The sequence below is a fragment of the Cyanistes caeruleus genome, chromosome 11, assembly GCF_971803275.1.
Source record: "Cyanistes caeruleus chromosome 11, bCyaCae1.hap1.1, whole genome shotgun sequence".
NCBI lineage: Eukaryota > Metazoa > Chordata > Aves > Passeriformes > Paridae > Cyanistes > Cyanistes caeruleus.
In genome coordinates, this window is record NC_141711.1 from 13,876,044 (window position 1) to 13,900,535 (window position 24,492).

General features: G+C 37.5%; 1 protein-coding gene across 22 annotated transcripts in view; it reads right to left on the reverse strand.

Annotated features, from left to right (window-relative positions):
* The window catches only part of CACNA1D (calcium voltage-gated channel subunit alpha1 D), a 168,727-nt gene that overhangs the window by 138,608 nt on the left and 5,627 nt on the right, over positions 1–24,492 (reverse strand). For all 22 annotated transcript variants that reach the window (XM_086846684.1, XM_086846699.1, XM_086846702.1 and 19 more), the window contains one exon: positions 23,423–23,528. In XM_086846684.1, coding sequence (XP_086702810.1) covers positions 23,423–23,528 — 106 coding nt within the window. The remainder of the gene's footprint in view (positions 1–23,422; positions 23,529–24,492) is intronic.

Below are 24,492 nucleotides of genomic sequence, written 5' to 3' on the forward strand. Positions count from 1 at the left end.
CCTGCCTTGCCAGTCAGCAAAAGTTTCAGTAGCACAAACACACAGAGAAGTGCCCAAAGCCTGACGTCCCCAGCACCTCAGTATCCACGTTTCAAATGTAATAAAATATTTACCTAGCACAGAGGGACGTGAAGAGTAATCAATACGATCCAATTATGCAACGCATTTAAGAGGTCCCTGGTAACACATTCCAGCCCTGCACACCTTGCTCACGTGTCGAGGAGCAAGCCCATGTTGTGTGGGCATGCACCTCCAGTCCCAGGCACTGCTGCAGCAAAACCCACAGCTCTCTGTGGGGGCAGGGAAGAGGTTGCTGTGGCCAGATCAGCTTGCAGAACCACAAATTAAATTTTGGTAGCATATCAGAGAGGCCATGCCTTGCTACCTGATGAAGAGCACTCATATGAAGGTTAAAAAGAAACTGTGCTTAAGATGCATTACTGGTCAGAGTACCAAACTAGAGCTGCTTTTGATTACCAAAACCACTCTAACAAGAAATGTTACTGCTCCTGCACAATTTAGAAGGAAGATCTGACAAGAAACAGATTATTACACAACAACTTAAGGTCATATGTGCCTCCTGTAATTACAAATTAACATTTTAATTAAGCACAAAACTCATGTCCTATTTTTTCCTAAACCTGTTTAATTAAATACACCATAACAATGAAAGTTCTTCTGGTTTACTATTAAATAATTTAGAATTTTGTTAGACCAAAGCAGAGACTCGTGACAGCTTCCCATTAGGAGGGACAATTTAGTTTCTCATGCTTTTCATAGAAGATACAAAACACATTCATTTCTGGTACAGTATTAGGAGCAATGCTTTCACTGTTATGGAAACATCTTTTAGGTTTCCCTTCCTCCAGAAGCATCAGCAAAACAAGACCAGCAAAGTACATTTTTGCTGTGTGATTTGCTTTGGCCACTGCTTTGCTGCATCAGCAAAATGTCACAAAAACAATACCAGAACAGCGACTGTTGATCACATCCCTTTTCTGCCGCACACAAGGCAGTACTCAGACTGCCCACGTTATACCTCAGCTTCCTGTCACCCTTAGTAGCCCTCTGATGCCATCTAAGCCCTCCCAGCTGCTCCTCTGCAATACCCAAAGCTGTCACCTCTGTGAGATAATCTCTGTGAGCACAGATCTCTATTCCCAAGGCCCAAGCTTCAGAAGATACGCTGCAAAGATCAGGAAGTTATCCTGATGATCAAAGGCATCCAACTCGCCAGAAGTGTGCCTGACAACAGCTTTTATATTTTATGATCAGACTGGAATACTAGGAGCTCTCAGATCTCTGAGAGCATAGTAAAACCAATGTACAAATTCACCTAGGGAAACTACAAACAGCAGGTTTTTATAGTCAGACACATCAGTGACAGTGGTGGCAAACAGCTCACAAAACACGTTGGAGACAGAAAAGCCTTTCCCCTGCTCTTTGCTAAGTATACAGGAGATCATAATACCATTACTGACCTCGACCTCTGACAATGTCAACAGAGAGCAGATGCTCTATTACTGGCAGAGCACTCTGCTCTTTGAGGTAACAGCAGATTGACACAACATGCTTTAAACAACATCCACACTTGTCACATGGAAGTATGCAGATTGTTATAAGCATTTGTCAGCTTACCTTTAAAAATACCAAAATAGATAAGCTTCTCCTAACTGAAAACCTTGCTTGTTTAATAATGCAGAAATAAAATAAAATTAAAATAAACCCCAAAGAATAGACTTAACTCACTTCATTGTATGTATGCATCAAGAATTTTTCACTACAGGACAAGTTAAATTCAATAATTAAATCATCTGTGTGCATTGGGTCTTGGGGGGAAAAAAAGAAAAAAAAAAAAAAAGAAAAGAAGACACTATTTTTCAGCTGCTATGTTTGTTTTTTTTCCTTTCAAAGCCAGGACTAAATTCAGATATAATTCTAGAACTGCCGAATTATAGTCACAATCAGTATAACTAAAATAAGAACTTGGCAACATGTCTCTTCATGCCTTGTATGGTATTAAAGGTACCATCTGTGCACTTAACAAATTTATAATAATGTCTCATTACCAAATGTTGCATGCTCATGTATGTACTAAGGCTTCTACTCTGTAAATGCATTGAAGCATAAAAAGAGACATTAATTCTGAATTACCTGAACTAGTACAATTAACATTTTGGCCATGTGCTAAAGTAAGTACCATTTATCCACAAAACAAACAGTCCACAGAGGGCAAAACAAAAACAAACAAGAAAACCTGTTTGTTCCATTCCTAGAATTTTACTTCTTTTTCTCCACTCATTCTGAAATTGCATCACTCCACAGTTGAAGGACCAGCATTCAAACACCAACATAAAATTATTAGAAAACTATAGATTGCAATCCATCATGGGAAATTTCATGCAAGTCCCTTGCTCAATTACTGCTGCCTGCTTTGGTCTAATCCCTGCTGCTGCTATGTGATAATAAAGCTCTCAACCTCACTCCCCTCCTGTGCTTCCAACAAAAGGAGGGAGACTCCGGTTGCCGAATCCCTCACAGAGGAGAACAGTAGTTAATATTGTGTGTCAAACTGGGAAACGAAACTGTGGGCAAACATCTGGATCCAGCTGTAGAGCAGAAAGGAGACCCCCATTCAGCTTATTCTTAGCTGTTTATCACTGCTTAGTTAAGAAAAAAAAGTGAGTCTAATTATTAAAACTATTACAGTTAAAGTGTCACTTTGAAACACGAGGGTAGGGAAGAACCAGTGACACAGTGCCTGGTAGATATGAGAACAAGTTCCCCCCAGCAGGGAAGAGCTAATGATGAATCTGGTTTTTAACACATTTCAATACATTTTTAAAACTACTTATAGCATTTCATATGTATAATTAAACTTAACTTCAAATCTGAACATTAGCCTTAACAGATTTCTAAAACCTCTGCATGAGTTTATAACAAAAGACATTTATCCCACTTTTGCTGATGTATTCCACTTTTTCAGCTAAAGGTCATGTTAAATTTTACAAGTGTTTGGATTTCAGAAAAAAAAGTAAGGCCTTCCATAAGACAGGTCTTCTGAATATGCAACCATAAATGCTTTATGTAACACTCGCTTTTATAATATTCATGATGCAAATAAGTAACCTTTTCGACAATTCTGAATGTTTTGGAAATGCTTGGAGTTTTCCAAAATTTAATAGCATTTATTTCTTTCTGTGTTTTCCTCCTTATCCCCAGAAAAACAACTGAGTCAAGATATGGTCATTTCTTTTGCCACAATCAAAACTGGAAGCCAGGAACTGAAGTAGTCCTCACTGCTAATTAAAATCCTTCCACATCTCTGGTTTTTCAGCTATGAAACTCTTCAGATTGCATTCCTGAATCGTCCCTGTATGGGAACTTTATTGGTTTAATATCCATTTACTCTCCTGCAGAGTAACCCCTCTTCCCTGCTGTTAAGGTAACTGCACAGCAACCAATGAAGTCAGAAAAGTCACTGTGCTGTCATCATAAATGCTTAATAGCACAGATGTGATATTTATACAAAATAACCCAAATCTATGCTGGCACATCTGGGCCTTTTAAATTGAATTTAAAGTGTTAATAAAGCCAGCACCAACAAAGACTTAGTTTAGACAAGAGGAAAATATTTTTTTAATTAGACATTTCATAAAGAAATTCCTAGTTTATGCGACTACAAATGGAATCAATCCAGGTCTTAACTTCAGAAACAACCTCTTGTCATATCAAAGTAACCAAGTTTATATAAGAACATAGTTACTTCCCACTACATGCCATGTTCCTGATTAATACTTAAATACCATCAATATTAAGATCTCTGCTGTGCCTTTCAACACAACTCATTAAAAACATTTTCATTTCAACAGCGTCATGAACTGGGACATTGCCCAGAAACCGAACAAAATATCCAAGTTTATTAAATACTTGACTTTCAAACCCAAGAATATTAAATGCAATTCTCACCAAGTATCCAGGCACAAATTAAGCTTTAGGAAGAACGTTAGGTTGGAAGCAATACATTCACTTTGCTCTGAATTCATTCACAAATAACTGTTTCAGCCTCACCTCTAAATTCCTTATCACCCATTTATAGGCTCCATCTTCTGTTCTGCAAGGATAACCAATGTGGATCATTTTTAAAGTCCTTGAGACTCTGCACATCAGATTCCCCTACTCCACAGGCAGTAGAGTTCTCCTGCTTAGTCCCAACCTCCACTTTGCCAGAAGTGTCAGTTTCCAAAGGCACAAAAGGGCTCCCATTCTTACCTATTTGTTGCATTAGCAAGTGAACTGCTTTCTTAGTCAAACAATCATTACTAGTTTCAAATTCTAGGAGAGGAGTACCATAATTTATATAAATATCACCAATCAGGAAGAAATCAAATTTCAAACAATAGTTAGGAAATGCCAGTGAGTAAAACAAAACCTGGGACTCCTAACTCACATGCACCCAAATCCACCTTACCTGGCACAGCTCAACACCTGTAAGCTACAATTACATGATCCTGAAATCCTAAAAGCCCAAAAGCAAATTCAACACTATAATCAGAAAGCACTTACACCTCAAGTCTGGCAATATTCTTAATAAAAGATAAATAAAATGATACAACACCATTCCTGTGCACTGTCTCCACTGTCAATCAAGTATCCACATTTCAGTATCTTTCTACGCTCCCTTACTCTAACTGCAGGTTCAGATATTGAAACTCAGTGAAAACATAATCATTGACATTTCAGCTGTTGAAAGGTGATGAACCACATCCTTATCACAGCTGGAGAGTTGAAATCAGCTTCCAAATCCAAGACTATACCACTAAGACAGAAACTAATATTTCAAATATGCATTTAATAGTGACCTTTTTAATCCTCAATCATGTAATTTTAGAAAAGACTACAACATAAAAGCTCTTGCTTTATGAACTCCCAGCCATGAGCTCCCCTCTGCAAATTACTAGACCTCGTGTTGAATTCAACATATTATGCCCTAATTTTCTGTATGTAGTCATTGTTTAAAATATGAAAAATAAATTATTATATCGCAACACATTTTGCCTAAGAATGTTCCATAAAGCAACTGATGCTGCAAGCAAGCTCTGTGACACTAGTGTTCATTAAAGGTGGTATTAAGAACCTGATTTTAGAAAAAGACCCCAAGAATCACAGAACATACATAAACAGACATCTGGCTATAGAAACCTGATATTTCTTTACAAGCTATCGAGAAAATCTTCATATGGGCAAAAGTTCTGACCCAAACTAAAATTTTGAAAGTGTCCTGCTCCAAAGAAAAAACCCTCAAGACTACAACTTCAGATAAATGAATTCTATATTCACCATGGGGTTTAGTGCATATGACCTTAATACTAATTCCATGCAAAGCATCCACTGAGGACTTGGCTATTTCCTTCCCCCTCTGCACCCCAGACAAAACTGGATTCATGCACAGAGCTTGAGTCCAAGCTCACTGTGCAAAACAAGGGATAAAGTGACATTATGGTAGCCAAGAATAACACTGAAAAACTGCTGCCTTATTCTTCCAGAGGTAGTCAGCAGACTTGCAACAGATAACTAATGCTAATGAGACACACTAAATCTTCTTCACTTTTATGGAAGGACAGGCAACAAAGCAGCACTTTTTCTCAGCATGAAAGAGCCCTCTCTTTAATGATTTTTGAAGTATTTATCAGCAATGAAAGCAATTCAGGGCATGCCTTTCCCAGCTGTTGTCTCCATCTGAAGATAAAAAAAGAGGTACAGATGTCTGAGGAGCTAAATGAAAAGGCTCTTCTCTCAAGTACACAAACTATTACAGACACTAGCCTTCGGCACACAGTAACTTTTTACTTCAAAAGAGGACAAGTTGTCTATATAAAAATTATATCAACTTCAAAAGTTGCACTAACCTGCATTTCAGAGGCTGACAGAAAACAAAAACACAGAATAGCAATATAAAGGGCTATCAAACACTAATATGACTGAAAAATGGTGTATGACTTCCAGAATGTATTTCCTCATTTTCCTGCACCTCCAAAGAATCACAGAATGGTTTGGGTTGGAAAGGGCCTTTAAGACCATCTAGCTCAAACTTGCCTGTTACGGTTTCACCATTTCTGATCAAAATGAGATCCCATCACTAAGAGTCCACCCTGCTGTAAAGGTTATTGATGGCTGTTTTTTAAAATGTTTATCTCAGCAAGCACCATCATGACAGTAGGCTCCCAGCACAAATGCAGCAAGTGTCTAGAGTTCCCTCACACCCCGTGTAACAGCTGAGCCCAACCTTGTTATCCCCAGCCAGGAGGACGTGAGATGGTGCTGAAGGAGAACACCACACCATCAGGCTCCCAGTTTCCTCGCCCATCTCCAAGTGGAAGCCCATGACCTGCATAGAACAGGAAAACCATGACCAGCTGCTCCCAACCTGCCCCATGGGGAGCTCATTTTTGGGGCTTTCCCAGAGAGACCCCCAAGCAAAGCAACTGAAATGCATAGGCATCCTGCATAGAAACTTCCTTTTAAACTGCAGCATGCCAATTATTTTGCCTAAGTCCTGCCCCCTCAGAGTGTGGACACAGCAAATAGACCCAGTGAGCTCCCTGACTCCCACCCAGCCTCCTCAGAGATGTGCACTTAGAAACAAGTAAATTTACAGAAAAAGCCACAGCTGTCAGCTGAGAGAATCTGTGACAGCTCCTCCTCACTGAGTCTGGTGACCTTAGACAAGCACTGTAGCTGCTCATGAGATGGCTCCCTACTTAGGAATCTGCACCACTTGGAGACAGAGTCTCCTTTGGGAACTCGTAGAAGTTCTTATCAGTGATCCAAAAGCATCTAATGGAAAAAGAAATTCCTGTAACATAGTTTCATCTTTACTGTACTGATTACTACATACTTCAGTTCAGCAGCAGCTAAAGAGAGCTCTTTTCAAGAGAGTAGAATAATCTCCCACTTAAAATTTGAGTTACATTAAACAATTAAAGCAAGGGAAAGAATGCATGGAGGTGTGTACCAGCCAAAAAAAATCCCACAGTTTTAGCTCCTAGAGTTTGGAAGACTTTGAAGTTAACAATTTTACAGAGGCATGCTCTCACATATGACTGTACCCCTTACTTGCTATCCAGCTTCCCTGCTTTATTGCAGCTGCCTTTCTCGACCACTTAACTGAAAGGTTCTGCATAACAGAGAAATCTCAGAAGAAATAAATATGCAGTCTGCCCCTTCTTAGCATCTAGGAGAGCTGAAAGCTACCATAACTGCTGGACCAGCCAGAAGAAGAGTTTGAATGGAATCATCTGTATTGACTTAGAGGACAGTGCCTCTTCTCGTATCTTGGCTGGATATTTATTAAAACCAATGCAACACTGCAGACAGGTAACAATTCAGCCCAAAGGAGGCCCTGATAATGAAGGTTGCTCCCCAGAAGAGTTTCCATTTCTCCTTACTGAAGTGCTCCTACTAGCAAATGTAGCATCATAATAATGAAAAACATGCCTGAACACAATCCCAAACCTCTTCTGATGAATAATTATAAAGATTCCATCAATGTGCACCTCATAAAGAGACTTTAGTCAATCCCACTGGAAAATTAGTGTGATGCTATTGTTAACATCATCTCCTACAGGGCTGGGGAAGAAACAGCTTCATGAATCAGGGTTGAAATACTGTCCCTTTCCTGCCTTCAAGATTTCACAGGAAATTTTTTAGGAAATGAAGAGCAAGGAGAGCTTTCCAAACGAAACAAGCAAACTCATCTTAGCACTATGTAATTTCAGTTGAACTTGCTTTCTGCTGTTTAAGTGCAATGTCTTATTTTCTCCTAGATAGTTCCATGCTTACTTGATGGACTAATTCACCATTCATCAGGTAATGAAGACAGAAACAGTTGATTATGTTCTGCTGCCTATTGTTGACTAATTTCAGTCCAAACATGTTTTCCTCCTACTTCAGATGGAATCCGCAGCTTCTTTCACCATCTTTCAACACTAAGAATGTTTTTGATTTTTTGTATATACATGTTAACTCAGTAATCTGGTAATAGAAATTTGTTTTCAAGAAAACTATAAATCAGTCAATTAAGATAAATAGACTAAAATCTTGGGACAAGAAAATAAAGCAAGAGATAGTTGTTGTGTCCACCACACATTTAGATTTGAGAAAATTGGATATTCTGTAGTTCACTTCATCACTACTGGCTTCATTCTTCACAAAAAACCACCAGAGAATGTGAATAATTTTATGGTGGCATGATACAGAATATGTTTCTATTTACTAACACATAAACTAGAAAGATATTTATAATACTGTGATACATTTTAATGAGAAATACTGCATGCAATAGTATACTTAGCAACAGTGTTCTGAGCCAGCATTATGTGTAGGCAATATGTAATGTGTTACCATTGCCAATAATGTACAGAAATTATATTTAAGTATCTGGAGATAAGCTGATTTACCTTAAATCATTACTGCAATCTGTCCGAGACCTGCTGGCTTTAGCTTCTACCAAAGAAATGACTCAGAAGTGTTACAATGAAATGTTTGAATCAAAATGAGAAGCTTGTGGCAGTGTAACATCTGAAAAGCACAGCTGACACAGCCTTGAAGGATGTTGTAAGTTTCACGTGCATATTCTGCTTACTTGTGGAACAAAAGCAGATATATTATCACAGCTGCTACACTTTCTCAAAGGGCACCTTTCTTACCATCCCTTCCATTATACAAGAAATACCACTAGAATTCAGAATCTCAGCAGCACAGAACATGAAATGTTGGGGGCTAGTAGTAGTATCCAAAAAGTAACTCTTAAATTGGAGGTGTAGCAGAGGGGGTAAAATGAGATTCGTATAGGGATCAAATTTGTTGTTGGAATTCTGTTTAACATCTTTTACTACTTTGAACTTCAAAGTTTTTTTGCCGAAATAAGTATTACAATAAACCTACAAAGCACTACTGAATACAGTTTTTAAAAGGAAGCTGCTAACAGAAAATATTCCATCAAAAAGAGTATCTGTTCCTGAATAAATAGTATCTATCCTGTACACATTAAATGAGACTAGAAATGCTTCACAGGCAGGAAAAAAAGCCCAACAACATTCTGGTAACCCAGATCACTACCTGGTAAATACTGGGTCAGACTCAACCTGATGTAATACTCCAGTGTGACACTGTGTACATGACAGCACCTCAGATCATCTTTCCAAGGAATCGAAAATCAGCGTGTCATGATGTTCTCTGATTCAAAACATTATTTCTGAACAACACTTTTGTAGCAAACACTGCATTCTTATGTTTTGTTTCCTGACAGTAAAGAAAAATATCTACTACAATGATAAAAAAGATAAAATAGTTTGTTAAAGGAAGTACTGAAAAAAGTAACAAAAAAAATTGCAGGCGAGTTGGAGACTGCTCCATATCAGAAGGTTTTTCTATAGAAAAGATGTTAGAATATTTGTCTCTGCTGAAGCATCTTTAGAATCAAAATGATAACAACTAAGCACAATGACAAGATTATGTTCCTCAAAACTTTAAACAAAGTATGGTATGAATTATTAAGTGTGATGTGAGCTGTCTCATCTAAAACCACTGAACACAAAGGCCCTACACCTCTGGCTTGAACTTCTTGAGCTGAGGATTACTGGATCCAGTACTGGGCATTTATTTTGTTCCCTAGACATCCTCTACTGGCCATCATTAGAGCCAAGATTGAGGGGTTAATCCTACAGTATCAGTACAGCTGCCATAATTTGCTGTTCTTACATTAAGGAAAATCTTCATAAAACAAGAGTTGTTTCTAGCATGACCAAGTTAATTTTGGGGCACAGATAATTCTTGACACTTATCTTCCAAATAATTACAGTGCTTAAGTTATTGATAAAAATAACCTTCTAGATATTTTCAGAGGTGTCAAATGCTTTTCAAATTTACATAAAACCCATATATGCCAACTAGAAATCTACAGCTCAGAATGAACACATTGGTCTATTTTAGACATTCATACACACAGAGTATTGTAAAATAGAAAAAAAAAACAACCAAGTGCTTTGCTTGTCCCCTTTGGAAGATCTGTGTCTGCCCAAGCTGAAAAGGTCTCCAATCACTATGCACAATTAGGACAGCAGAATACAGGCCAGATTTAGCCCTCCAAACAAAGAATTTCTAAGCATCTCCGATTTTTATTTTTTTCCTGCAATTTATCCAACAACAAAGGCCACTGCAAACCACAGAGTGCACATTTTACTGCTTTTACAAAACCACAGCTAGCAACTCTAAGCTAAAATATCTGCTATTTTTCTTAACTTACACAGAGCATGCTCATATAGATATAGCACCAAATTATCAAGTAATCATCGCCTGTGTCAGTGGAAAATAGAGCAGCATCTAACTATTACTGAAGTTGTGGGAAACCATTCACCAATTTTAACGACTTTCAAAGTGTTATTATTTTCGTCATCAAAATATCACTGCTTATAAAAATCTTTTAGTATGGGAAGAAAAACTGTATTGGGGAAAGCTTTAGAATAAAATGTGCCAGAATCCAACTATTTTAGTAGAGTGAAGATACACACAACACATGGCTAACTTACAAATGAGGGAATCAATTCTCAAATGTTTATCAACCTAACAGCTACTGTCAGAGTAAATTTCATGATAAAGTCATGAGATTTATAAAAAAAATTAATCCACTTTGATTTTTGCCTCTGATTTTTTGACAAATTTGCTGTAACATGCACTTATTTATAGGCTTCCAAAGATGAGTGAATTGTTCAATCAATCAGTTTCTGGGAAGCACAGCCTTTTGCCTTCAGCCTTTGGAAGGAATTCACTAGATGCAAGAAAAAGTATCCATAATGGAGGTAATATTACATATGGCAACATTAAGTTAGATAGGCTGCTTCTGATTTGAAAATAGGTACAGTAGTTAAATTACAAAGCTAGGTACTTAGAAAGGCAGGTTCTGTGTATGATATCTACTCTAGCCTTAGCTTAAAAGAAAAAAATCTACAATCCCTTGAGATTCTACATCCTACTTAGAGTTATAACAATTCTAACATTTAATTAATTACAATCTGAAAGCTGGAAACTTCTCTGCTCCATGGGAGTCAAGTATTTTCATGGGATCATAAGACCACAGGAGTTTATCACTCATTAGCTAAGTCATTATATCTTTAGTGTTCGTGGTTAACACCTCTTATCTGCAAGTAAAATGCATTCACTTAAAATATGAGCAGCCATGAAAAAGTGGCATTAAGATGATTCACCCTGCAATTGGGGTTGCCTCAGAGCACCACCTAATCATTTCTAATCAAGTCAATACATGAACAGAAATAAATATAAATTGATCTTTGCATAAGACACAATTTTAGGATAAATCCAGTTTAGTCTTCTAGATAGAATGATAATGATAAGCCCTTTTAACTTCCGTTTCTAAGTCAAAATAAAGGCCTCTAATTACCCCTTTTTAATTGTCAGAGAAATAAATATTCCACCAAGAATTTAAATTTGTGGAGTAATGTTCAAATCCAAGGATTGAACTTCAAGGATTTTCTTTCATTCCAGTAGGACTTTAATAAGCACTATTCATGACTGAAGTCACAGCAAGTAAAAGCAAGGCAGCATTTGCAGTTTTGCAACTCTTTTCTAAAATACAGTCAGAGCTTGATAAGGAACATCCTGAACTGTCTCTGCAAACAGTAAACAATGGACTTGAAACTCTCAGACTTTACTACTCATGGTTACTCCTCCAAAGTTTTAGAGGAGAAAGGACAGGATGTGCTGTTATACCCCAAGATTTCCCTCTCTTCACACACTGCAAGGGGGTTCCAAAATGTGCAGTACAGGAATAGCTGATGTTCCAGGGTCCCCCAGCTCAGTGCTGACCTTGAGCTGGAGTGTTTGGCACTCTGAATGCTGCCTGTCAGCTGAGGAAATGCCTCCTTCAGACAAATGTGAGCCCACGTATCTGCCCTTGCCCAAGAAACCAAAGTATCTCTATTATTAGTGACCTCTCCAATAGTTTAGCAAGGAGCAGGCATCAGCATTCTACTCTGTAATTACGCAGACTAAGTGTGCACACAGTGACTATCAAGAGACATCCAAATCCTTTAAGTTCATTGATAGCTGATGAGGTTACCTTTCAGTTCATATCACTCTAGATCTAGTTCCCAGAAGAACAGATAAGCTTGCCGTTATTTATCAAGGTTAAGAAATATATTGTGATATTAAAACATCAACTTAGGGCCTCCACTACCAGCTTTCTTGCTATGAAAAATGAGAAAAACTGGAAGAAGGAAATGAATAAACAAGTCAGCAGAAAACAGCCTGAGTACCTGGACCTCTGGCACTTTAATTTGTCCTTCACACTTGCCAGAGACTTACTCTGAGATTACTGACTAATAATAGGATAGGCCATATATCTCAAACACAAACTTTTCAAAATCCCATATGGGAAACAAGAGTCTGATAACAAAATACTTTTGTGTTTTTTGGGATAAAATGGACACATTCACTTGCATTTTAATAGTTTGAAGATTTAAGATTTCTGTGGATTTACACTTTTTCTTCCACATTCTGCAAAAGTGTTGTTTTACATAGCTGGTTGAAAAATTTCATAATCTCTTCTACAGAATAAATCTTCTTCACATGACAAATATCCATATCACAAAAAAAAATTCTGAACTCGAAAGATCCCAAATCCAAAGACTGAATTACCTACACATAAACCTCATTCTTTACTAGAAGTGAAATTTTTGACTAAGAGCATTAGAAGTTTTGTACTTCTGTAAAAGCAAATTCAGTGCCATTTCACTATTTCATGGTTGTGAAATACAACAGTGAAGTATTTCATGGTTTTAGTAGTATTTTGCAAGATTATATATCAAAGAATATAACATCACTATTTATTGTCCATCCCTGGAAGTGTTTAAGGACAGGATGGAGCTCTGAGAAACCTGATCTACTACAAGGGGCACTGGGGCTAGACCATCTTTAAGGTCCCTTCCAACATGAGCCAAGATTGTGACTCTATCTTCCTATTGCTAAGTGATGAAATGTAGAATTTAAACTAACATTCCTGAAGAGAGAATCTTGCAATTCAAAAACAGTGGTACCATTCCCACCAGTTGGACAGCTCCCATTATTTGTGAACGCTCAAGAAGATACCACCCTTTCTTTTGCCACGTGCAATTCCTGCTGCATGGGGTGTGGCCTGCCTTGGTTTCACTGACAGATCACCTGTTCAAGGAACCACTGAACTTCCCAACTAATTGAGTGCTTTTGCCACCAATATAACAAATAGAGGTTTAACATTAGCATTTCCAGATACACATGAAACACCGTATGGAAGCTTACTGTATCTTCTGAGACATCTAACATTAACTCCCCCAAATTTCCTGTCCTACTGCTGTTTACCTAAATGTCACTGCTTTTGCTGTATCACTATGGGAACAGTGGCTGTTCCTTCTGTTCCCATATTGCCACTACCAATCACTTTTTCTTCGCCAAAATTTGCTGCCAAAACACTCTGCGTACTCAAATTTAAAATATAGCCTCTAAAAACAAAATTCTCCAGAAAGCATTCACCAGAACATCAGCCAAACCATTTCCAGATAAAGACAAAGTAACTGTTTTAAGAGAACTCCCTAGATATCGTTCCACTGTCTATACAAACCTTATTTACCATATCTGAATCCTTCACAGCCTCAAGCTTAATTTTCCTTTTGACAAAATTCTAGTAAGATAAATATCTTAAGAATACCAAGAAGTTCAGGGCAAACTAAAACATTTAGTGCTCATCCCTGAAGTTCTTGGCTAAAGCCTTAGCTATGTTCTCTTACCCTTTCCCTTATGGTACCAAACTGACTTTCTTAGCCTGCATAGTTCAGTACTTCTTTTAAAGAAAACAACCAGTTCTGTAAGCATGAAAATTAATAAAGCCTGATCCCTTCAGCCTGCCATTGTTTGAGCTTCAAGATAACAAGTGGCCTGCCTGCATGTGGGGGAAAGAGGCGACACAAAGTTCCTCTCTCTATTCTCAAAAATCATGTAAAAATAACTTGCAAATGTTTGTTTCTGCTTTATTTGGTTGAAATCAGATGCTCTCAGAAGCTGAAGCTAAATCAGCAGCCCATGCATTTTTCATCCATACTGATACACACTCTCGGCCATGCAGTGCTTAGGGAAAAGAGATGTGGGAAGCAGTCAATAGTCCTTACTATAAGAGACAGGGTCCTTTACAAAAGTCACAAGTCTAAGCCATGCTGACAGGCCAGGTCTGTGCATGCTCAGTCTACCTGGGCTCAATCTGCATTAACTCTGGGTGTTAAGATTGCAAAGCCTCCAGCAAGTTTCCGAGTTCAGGGTAAGGCCTTATGGCATTAGGAATGCAGACAGCACACATGCCTGGCTTAAGGTGGGTTTGCACCGACACCCCCGTGACCACACAAACACACAACTGCAGCACTGGTCAGCAAAATGACATGGCTTTTGCCAAAAACATGTTTTAATGACTTTTATTTAAGTGAGATTGTTTAATTATACTTAAATAAATGTAGAACATTTTAAGTACCATTCAACTTGGTACTAGAATGGAGAAAAGCTGGTCTACACTGTGCCTTGAGAATCAGAGCAGCTGAGACAACTCAACAGGACCAACAGAGCCAGTCACAGACTTTGTACCTGGAACTATTCATCTCTAGCTTTCAAACTAGGAACCATCATTTAATACCGTGAGACTTGTAGGCACAGTTGAGTTAACACTGTTCCTTTTTATCACTGAATTTTTTGTTTAGTTTTTCTGAAGTCAGTCATGTCAAGAGATTTTGAGACCTTATTTTAATAAACATACAAGAGGTACATAATTTTGTAGGATGCTTTCTTTCAGAGTTTTCCTTTGCTATAGCAAGAAACACATTTGACAAGTTACATGAACTCAGAACTACTAAGTATTCTTGTGATGAAGATAAGCATATAATCACTTAAATATCATTTCATGATGAATAACATTTAGGCCATATATCATTGGTATGTGTTTTAAAGGATTCTGGATGAATACATGAAAAAAATAAGTAATGGCATCATAATAAATCCAACAGAGTGAAAACTGCACTAACAAAATGTCTGATAAACATAATACAGCTTTGGGGTATTTGCTACTCAGTTCCTTGGAAGGACTGCATTTGTCTGATTAGCTGAGCTGCAGAAGATGCTGTCTTGCTGGAGGCTGCTGCACTCTGCAGCCACCGTCAGCAACCCAGAAAAGTATAATTCTCAAACTAATGAACCTTATTAACAAACACTTCTCATGCTCATATTCTTACATGGGAAAGAGATTTCCTTTGTGCTGAGAAAATATAAGCAGCTCCTCTGTGGGCTCCTTTGTGCCACTGGATCTCCCATAACATTTTGCTGAAATGCTGCCTGGTAGTTCAGCACAACATAGATAAGCTGTCAGGTGTGATTAAATTCAACATATCACCTGGTTTGTATCACATGAGAAAAGGACAACTAAAGCAACTGGGCAAAAGAATCTTTGGGATGCACCATTTCCCTCAATCCAGTATTTCATGTCTCTTATTTACTGTAAAAATTGCAACAAAAATAATTTTGAAGACTAAATTCTGAGCTTCTGCTGGTTCTTTGTCTGCTGTGATCCCTTCACCTTTACCAAGACAGACCATGGCTTGTATTATGTGATCTACCACACTAACAAAGAGCAAAACTCAAATCCTTAATAATGGCATCACCCAAAGGTAGAAGTCTACAAGACTGCAAACTGGTAACAGCTCTCTACCCCCCTTGAATAATGAACAGTGTGAAAAAAATCCTAACAGCAAGACTTAGACACTGCCCAAACTTCATGCCTCTAAACCAAAAACATACTGACAATACCCATTAATATTAAAGAATGGGGGGGGAAAAATAAAACTTCATTCATAACATTCATGCAAATCAATCTGCCTATCATTTCAAAGTTTAATCAATCCCTATAAACATTGAAAAGTCAAATTATGTGTCATGGGCAGCTGTGCTGACTTCATTGAAAATCTCTGAATTTTGAGCATACATTTCAAATCTTTAAAAAAAGTTTGTTTCAAATGCTGAAGTCAAGCATCTACATTTCTGAGAAATACCACATTGTTCAATCAAGGCATTCTTCAAAAAAAATGGAACTCTAAAAGCCCTTTTCTTCATAAAAATAACCACCAAAAAAATCACAAACAATTGTAAGCGGCTAATTGGTTTTACCAAGTGAATTTTATACAAGCAGAAGCAACACTCAGTCTCAATCTCTTCTGAGGCAGGCAGTGGGGGGGAAATACGATGATATTCAATTTGCAATTCATTAAATGAAAATGTTATTACAAATGATTACACAATGACAAAAAAAAGTCACTTCCATCCTAATTAATATTCTCCCACTATCACTATATATTCATTTAACCTTTCTTCATGGCCCTATTCTTCCAGATGGCCCTGCAAAAGAAAGGTTTTGGTGCATGACAGAAGGATAAACAAATCTGAGTTCTTGCAAAATGAATGGTAAACCAAATCACACATTCAATTAACCATGACCAAAAACATTTTGTCATTAAAGCTCACCAGATTAGAAACTGCATTTCAGTTGATTTAACAGCTACACAAATCTTTTGAAGTACTCAGGGACCAGCTTTCTACAAGCACCCAGAACTGCTCAAATTAAGCAAGCCAGCCTTGACCAGCACTCTCAAAAGCCATGGATGGATCCAAACTCTTGGATATTTCAAGACTCAGCACTCACACACAAACCACAATAAAAACAAACACAATTATCAAAACCTAATACACATCTGACGTGAACATCTTTTTAAAAGAAAGTAAACACCCATACTTTGTATAATCTAGAGATTTAAAATTGGCTTTATAGAAAAAAGTCCAAGCAATATTTATGGCAATCTGCGTTTGGTGTGGCATTGTTTCCATGGCAACATGGAAAGCGTTTCAATTCTATGGTGTTCAATTTTTGAGTAAAACTTTCAGAAACAACTTCCAGGGTTTCCTTTAGCATAGCAGCTATTGTTGATGAATAAAACCATAATTAGTATTTTTTTAGATTTACATACTCAATATATTGGAGTAAACAAGTAATTCACATGCTTTACATAAAGTCAGTAGTTTTATCACCAGGATTTTTCACAGGTTTTTTCAGAGTATTTCAAAATCTACTTTCACTCTATTCCAACAGTTTGCAGATAAAGTACAAATTTCTCCCGCTCATCTTAAATGCTCAATTATAGCTATTTTAATACCAAATCTAACTACTTTCCCCACTGACCACTCAACTGATACAGTAACTAATATGATTGTTCTATGTTTTTAAATGAACAGATTTACTTTTATTACACTTTTATTTATACCGTCTATACTTAAATATTTCCCAGGCATATCTTCTTCATCAAGCAGGCAGTAAGGGAAAAGGAGAGTGGAGAACCAACTGCTCTCCACAGCATAAAGAAACAAAAGAAAAAACCACAGTCTTCTCTAGCAGTGCAGCACTGTTCTGTTTGGGAGACTGACTTTAGGCTATAATAGAAAAAGAAGTCTTTCTGGTGTATGCTCTCTCTCCCCAGGCAGTTTGCCAGTAGTGCACTACCAGCAAATCTCTTTAAGGAGAGACAAGCCCTTAGTAGGAATTCCCCACAGGAACAAGCTTGCAACTTTGAACATGGAAAAAATATTTCAAATGGGAATGATCAAGTACGTCTTTTTGTAAGGCCTTCTGGTGTGGACAACTGAGAAGCTCTCTCTTGCATTTAAAAAACAAAACAAAAAAAAACAAAAAAAAAAACAAAAAAAAAAAAAAGAAAAAAAAATAAGAGTTTTGTTGTGTCATTGACTGAAATCTGTAACACCAAACTGCAGATCTTCATATCCCCTTATACTCCAAAGAGACATTTTAGGATCCAGGTCCTTCAGCATGGGTTAAGTTGTACTGGGACACACAGAACAAACTAAAGAGGAACAAGGACTTGACTCTGTGATTCCCAAACATCTACAAACCCAAACAACCTTTCTCTTCCAGCTGGAAATTGCCCGTCATCCTTGTCATAACCTTCCTTTGGGAACGTCCCTCTTCCTAAACCACAGAGTGAAATAAAGTTTCTGTTTCACTCACAGATAGAGAGGGACTTGACACATACAGTCATGTTCACCAGAAAAAATCAAGAGCTGTGTCATGTAACTGGGGCAGCACAGACAGTATAGGCCCAGGAACTTATTGCAGGATAAAGTACTAAGAAACTAAAACACTACCTCAGAATTTTCATCTCTTTAGCAGAGGTATGCATTAAAACACAAAGGAAAAAGAAAAAACTTTTCTAAATTCAAAATCTGCATTGAAAAATCAAAGTAATCCATAATAATTAGCTACTGTGCATTACTGTAGTTTTGGGGCAACAGTAATATTAAAAAATTGAAATAGGAAGGTAGGAATGAGTACTAAATTACAACATTTTTTAATAATCTCCTTGCAGAAATGTCATCTGTTAAAGGTTATGTACTGATGCATTCTATCTCACCTAATAACCATCAAATAACTTTATAATAAATTTTCAGAAAGATAAGGCATGTTGTTCTTGTAGTTAAATAGTTATTTCATGGGGTTTTGAACAAGAAAATACATGTCAAGGTGTCAATGTCCCTGAAAAGCAGCAAAAAAATTATCAAAACTATCCCTCAGAATATTTGCATATAGACAAAAAAACTGACCCAAGTCTCCTCCTTTCAGTGAGGGGATTTTTTTCCAAAACCGAGCTAATGACTTGCTCCCAGTCTCATTTTCTCCCCTCCCATTCATACACAGTCATATAAATACATTTCACTGACTTGAATCAATGCACAATGTAAAATTCCTCTGGTATATCACTTACAATTAGATCCTATATTTTTGAATCTTTTCCTGATTAAACTTAGTGTTGTTTTCTCCTACAAGAAATTCATCTGGTATCTTTAGTATGGGTAGCTTGGCTATGTATACACAAGTCATTATATGGTCCCCACAATGTTCTCCCAAGCAAAGTGAAGTATTTTCAGTAGAGTCCAAATTATCTCGCATCTTTCCTGAAAAGTTTACTTGGGTGACTTTTTATGCCAGCTAGCAGAGGCATTAGCAGAGAGCATTAGCTAAGACTCCAAAGATAGAAAAATATCAGTAACACAGTATCAAAAAGTTATTTAGCTTGGAAGATTTTCTAAGTGAGTGGAAAGAGAGCCAGGCCTTAAAGACTCTTGAGCGGAAAAAGTAAACACAGAAAAGACAGTAGATAAACACAGAAACCTTTCTAATCTACAGCATTGAACACCTAGCAATTAAACAATCTTTAGAATTATTTACTAAATGAGATTTAAATTTATAGGCTCCTACAATCTTTTCAGATAATCTCCGTATAGAGGACAACTGGGTGCAAGGTAAAAACCAACAACCTTTTCAATGGATGGATTAATTAGTCATGTGGCCTCAGAACTGAATGAGTCATCGAGTTGCTAATGAGATAAGGACAGGAAGCCTGACACCTCTAAGTCAAGAGTTCAACCGGTTCTTCTCAGAGTACTCTCCTGCTGTGCCCTAGATTGAAGGCACAACACTGGCTTTCCTCCTGCTGAAGGGACTCAAAGAGCCACGTAAAGCTACTTACAGAGGAAATCTTGGCCTGAAAGTAGGACACAAACATTACCTTTCTGTAGCAGTGTCCCCCACTACGGCTCTCCCAGTCCCAGCCTGGGATAAAGAGGCACCCAGGACCATCAGCACCTGCCCTGCAAGCACAGCCTGGAGTGCCCCTAGCACAGAGCCTCACTCAGAGGCTTCCCCACAGACAGTGCTACTTGGGCAAGGCCGAGAATCCTATTATCAGGGGCACAAAGGCTTCAATTAACATTAAGACCATTTGTGCACTAGAGGCAAACTCTACTCTTGGGGCTTTGCCAATTTGCTGTAATTTATACAGCTGGGTCTCCCACCCCCTGGCTCTGCTGTCCATCTCAAGTAAAACAGTGTCACCACACAAACCTTGGGGGTCTAGTCACAAGAGATGTCGTGCAACCAAAGGTTCAGCTCAAACTTCAGGGCTGTCCTTTTCAGCAGCTCTGGATGGATACTTTCTTATTGATCATATTTACTTATTAAAAAGCAGGAAAGAAAAAGAAAAACCAACAGTGTCTTGACCATAGCCAAAATCCAGACTTGTATTGTGTTGGTCTGCCTGTGCACAATAAAGAAGCCCGGTGCGAGTCAGGGCAGTAGGAAAGGCAGCAGGAGGCAAAGCACAGAACATGGGACAGCAGGATGGTACCTTGAGGTGGGAGAAGGAGATAGAGGAAAAACATGCTGCACAAGAGGACAAACAGAAGAGAAAACACAGAGGGAAGCCAGAGGATAGAGGCAAAAGATATCAAGAAAGGAGTGGGAAGTTAAAGACAAAAGACATGGAGGGAAATAACATACCACAGATGAGGAAAAGAAAGGAAAAGACAGAAACAGATATAAGATTTATATACAAGAAACCCTTTATGCTAGAAACTGCTTCTTCTCAAGCTCAGACAAGAAATTCTTCCAAAACAGAAGAGCTCAATCAAGCATGGAAACTTCAGATCACCCGAAATTTCTGAAGGCAGATGAAGGAAACCACCTTAAAATATGAAGCAGGATTTCCCAAGGTACATTGCCCCTCCTCTGCTCTAACAGAAAACTTCTCAGTTCAGTAATAGTTTCCCCATCTACATGGAGGAGAACAGGGCCCACTTGTGTCAGTACATGCAATGATTAGGGACTAATTATTAATGAAGTAGAACTCAGGCTTAAGTTCATCACTCTACTGCAGTCTGTGCACATGCATATACCTCCTTGCACTGAAGTTGCCACTGCAAACTTTCCAAGTCATAAAGGATGAACACTTAGACTGCCCAAATTCTCATATGTACCTTCTTATGAGCCCAACCAAAAATGGAAAAGTTTACATTTCTAATTCCCATTTACCAGTGTTCCACTGGTTTGTGCTTAGACCATTGCTTCCTTGTTCTGAGGCAGATTACAAATTATGTCTATTTTGTATTCACAGAAGAACCCCACGTGTATAAACACTTCATTTTTCTGTTTACAAATTCAAAAAAAAAAGAGCCAGTTCAGCTAGCTGATGGAAAGCAATTCCTCTATTCAATTCAAAGTGGCAACACTGAACCAAGCTAGATATAATATCCATATGCAAACTGAAATTTATGAAGCTGAACGTGAACTAAAGCCAGAATGGGGCAGTCTCCTAGCAAGACCAGAGTGCAGGGCTCAGGTCAGGCATCCATGTCTGCATGCAGGAAGCCAAAACCCTGCCAAATCTATAGGGTTGAATGATGATTAAGATTTGGTCTGTTCAAAAACCATATGAAAGGTCTGAACATTCTGAGCAGAATAATCCCTAGTCCCACTGTAAGTCCTCTCTCCAACACTCATTGACACAAACACCTCAAGCAGCAGGAAACACAGGATCCAACAGGTTTCCAAGCAAGCCTAAGATTTCTAATTCAGCTCTTCTACTATATTCCCTCACAGTGCACTTAAATCCACACTACCCAAGGAAAATTGTCAGTGCAATACCAGAGGAGAGACATGAGCCCAGACCCCTGGTTAACATATTTCATGATGGAAAACCTCTGCCATAGGAAAAGCCAACACTGCTCGTTCCAGAGCTGTTTTATTTTATTAGATTGAACACACAGGATGTGTGCTCACTTATTGAGTTTTAATCTGTCCCAGCAGCTCAAAGTACATTGCCAGTATAAATTCCGGTCTTTGAGAAAACTTAGTGGAATGAAACAGCTTCAGGATAAACAGGATGCAAATTTAAATGAGAACTTGAGATCATTTAAATGTCCAAGTCAGTTTCATACACATATAATTGGAGGGGTTCAAGAACCCTTCTACTTAAAATAGATAGGGATTAAGAATCCCTTCCTAAGAGAAAAAAAAAGACTCAAATCATTATTCCTTAGATTAGCCTGGCCACATTAGATAAAATAAAAAATCATCAGGGATGAAAATGTCCATTTCTTTCTAAATACTAGCACACTGTAGAATTGAAATTGGGTCACAAACACCAGACAATAACCTAACAAAACTAATGCTAAAAACATTTTTCAAAATTATTAGCCTATGACACAAGTACTTTACCCTTTTCATGTAATGCTTTCTGAAATTAGTTATTAGCAGATCTCAGGGTGGATTGACAGCTACGGAGATTTGTGCCCTGAATTTCTCAGGGGAAAAAAAAAAAGTCTGTTGGTTGGCTGGATACACAGCTGCATAACTCTTTATTTACACTGACCTGAATTATTCTGCCTTTCACCAGCAATTTTTGTCCATATTTACTTAATTGCAATTAAAAAAAATTAATAAATGGGTCATCTGCACAAAATAATCATTTTTAGAAAAATAAACATATATGCACTACAAATTATACAAACATGTTCATAAAACAGAAGACCTCATATCAACCCTAATTTTCCAGGTAAATGAATCCAAAATTACCTACTTCTTCGTATCCAATTATTTATTTCATGAACTTCCTTTCCCATTCAAAGAGTCACTTGCAGATTATGAGTGTGCAAGACCACTTAACTCCACTATTTCAAGATGGAGTTTAATAAAAACAACAAAATCATTGCAATGCAATTCAATATTACCCATGAGTGATACCTTTTGTAAGGTTTAGAGAATTAAAAAAAAATTAGTTTCCATTTTATCTTCTCAAGAACTACCCTAGTATACTATTCTCAGCCAATGAAATACATCTCCACACACCACTTACTGCAATACCATCCTTTTTTTAAAAGATCATTTACACCAGCAGTAACAGCTTTGAAAATTCACCTTGATGTTCCTTTTGCTTTAAAATGTATCAATGCAAAATTTCTCACCATCCTCTTGTTAAAAATTAAAATACCCAGTAAACAGCCAAATAACACCATTAAAAACTGCAAACAGAGTAGGCAAGTACACTAGGAAAGGCAGTAAACCTTCAAGTCTGAAATAAGTGTCAGAAACAGTAACAGCTAGTAAATATATATAATATATTTATATGCAAATATAAGCAATAGAAACAAAAATTAAAGTTTTTATGCCACAAATATATGGACACACAGAGCATAATATTAATGCACATTTCTCTCCAAAGAATTTTACTGATAAAAAACCTCACTTGGAACACAGGACAAACACTTAATATTGGGAGAAAAAAATAAAACCACGAAGCAATTCCATATACATTTTTTTTATCACTACATACTAATTTATTTTACTGAAATTACATATATTTAGTGCAGTCTCAAATACTAACAGTTAATCATGTTAAAAGCATAGTGAACAAATATAAAATAAAAATTCCAGAGTACTTACCAAATTATGATTAGTTGAATTAGAATCATCTTCTGGGAATGGGATGTAAACAGCTAAGGCCACACAATTGGCAAAAATAGACAGTAGTATAAATATGTCAAATGGTCTGGAAAAGCCTTGTTAAGGAACTCATGGCTTATAAGTATCTACAAACTTTTAAGTCTGGTTCTCCTTTCAGCATCAACAATGGTAAAATAAGTCTCTGCTTTAAGGCAATCTTTTGACTGATAACTCTGACAAACATTCCATCACCTTTAGTTATAGCACTATATATACCATATTATTTTCCATCACAATGATCCTTCAACGTCCTCTTCCTTTTAAAAAGAGTGAAAACTATTACTCATGCTGTCACAGAGCACTTTATATTAAATTCCAAAGATGAATATAATTATCCACTCTTAAATCAACATGCAGGTCATCATAATGGGCAAGGAATAATCATGGAGCTACTCCATCCTCATATGTAGGTCTCATTTATTCATATTTGTCCAAATGTGGAAAATCATTGGAAATATAGTTCAGAGTAGGATATAAGAAAGATTTCCCAGAAAATCACAACTGTTCTCATACTAACAGTTGGGAGAGCTAGAAAGGTTTACAACTGACACAGGAAAATCCTGAGGCACTTCATGACAGTTGCATTCCTGAATCCTGGCTTTGGCCTGGACAGATGAAAGTTTAGGTGAGTTGAGCAGAAAACAGAATATCATGGCTGGCTTGGCAGCCACACAAAGAGAAGCTACAGACTTCTACAGTGACAACAGCATGGCCTGCAGCTCTGCTTTCATTACAGCTGGACAGTAGCAGTGGGAACCCAGAGATACCTTCTGTCTTCCAGAAAAAAATTTCTTCCTTTCCTTAAAATTCATGCATACGAAGTTCATATTTCAGTTCATTATTGATTTTCCTTTCTCACAAGGTATTGTGAGATAACATTTATAATAAAATAAATATATTTTATTTCTCACAAGGCTATTCTCAATGACCATGAACATAGAGGTACCAAGATGAACTTATCTGTGGAAGTTTGGAAAAGAAGTACTTTGGATCTCAGGTACAATTTTTGA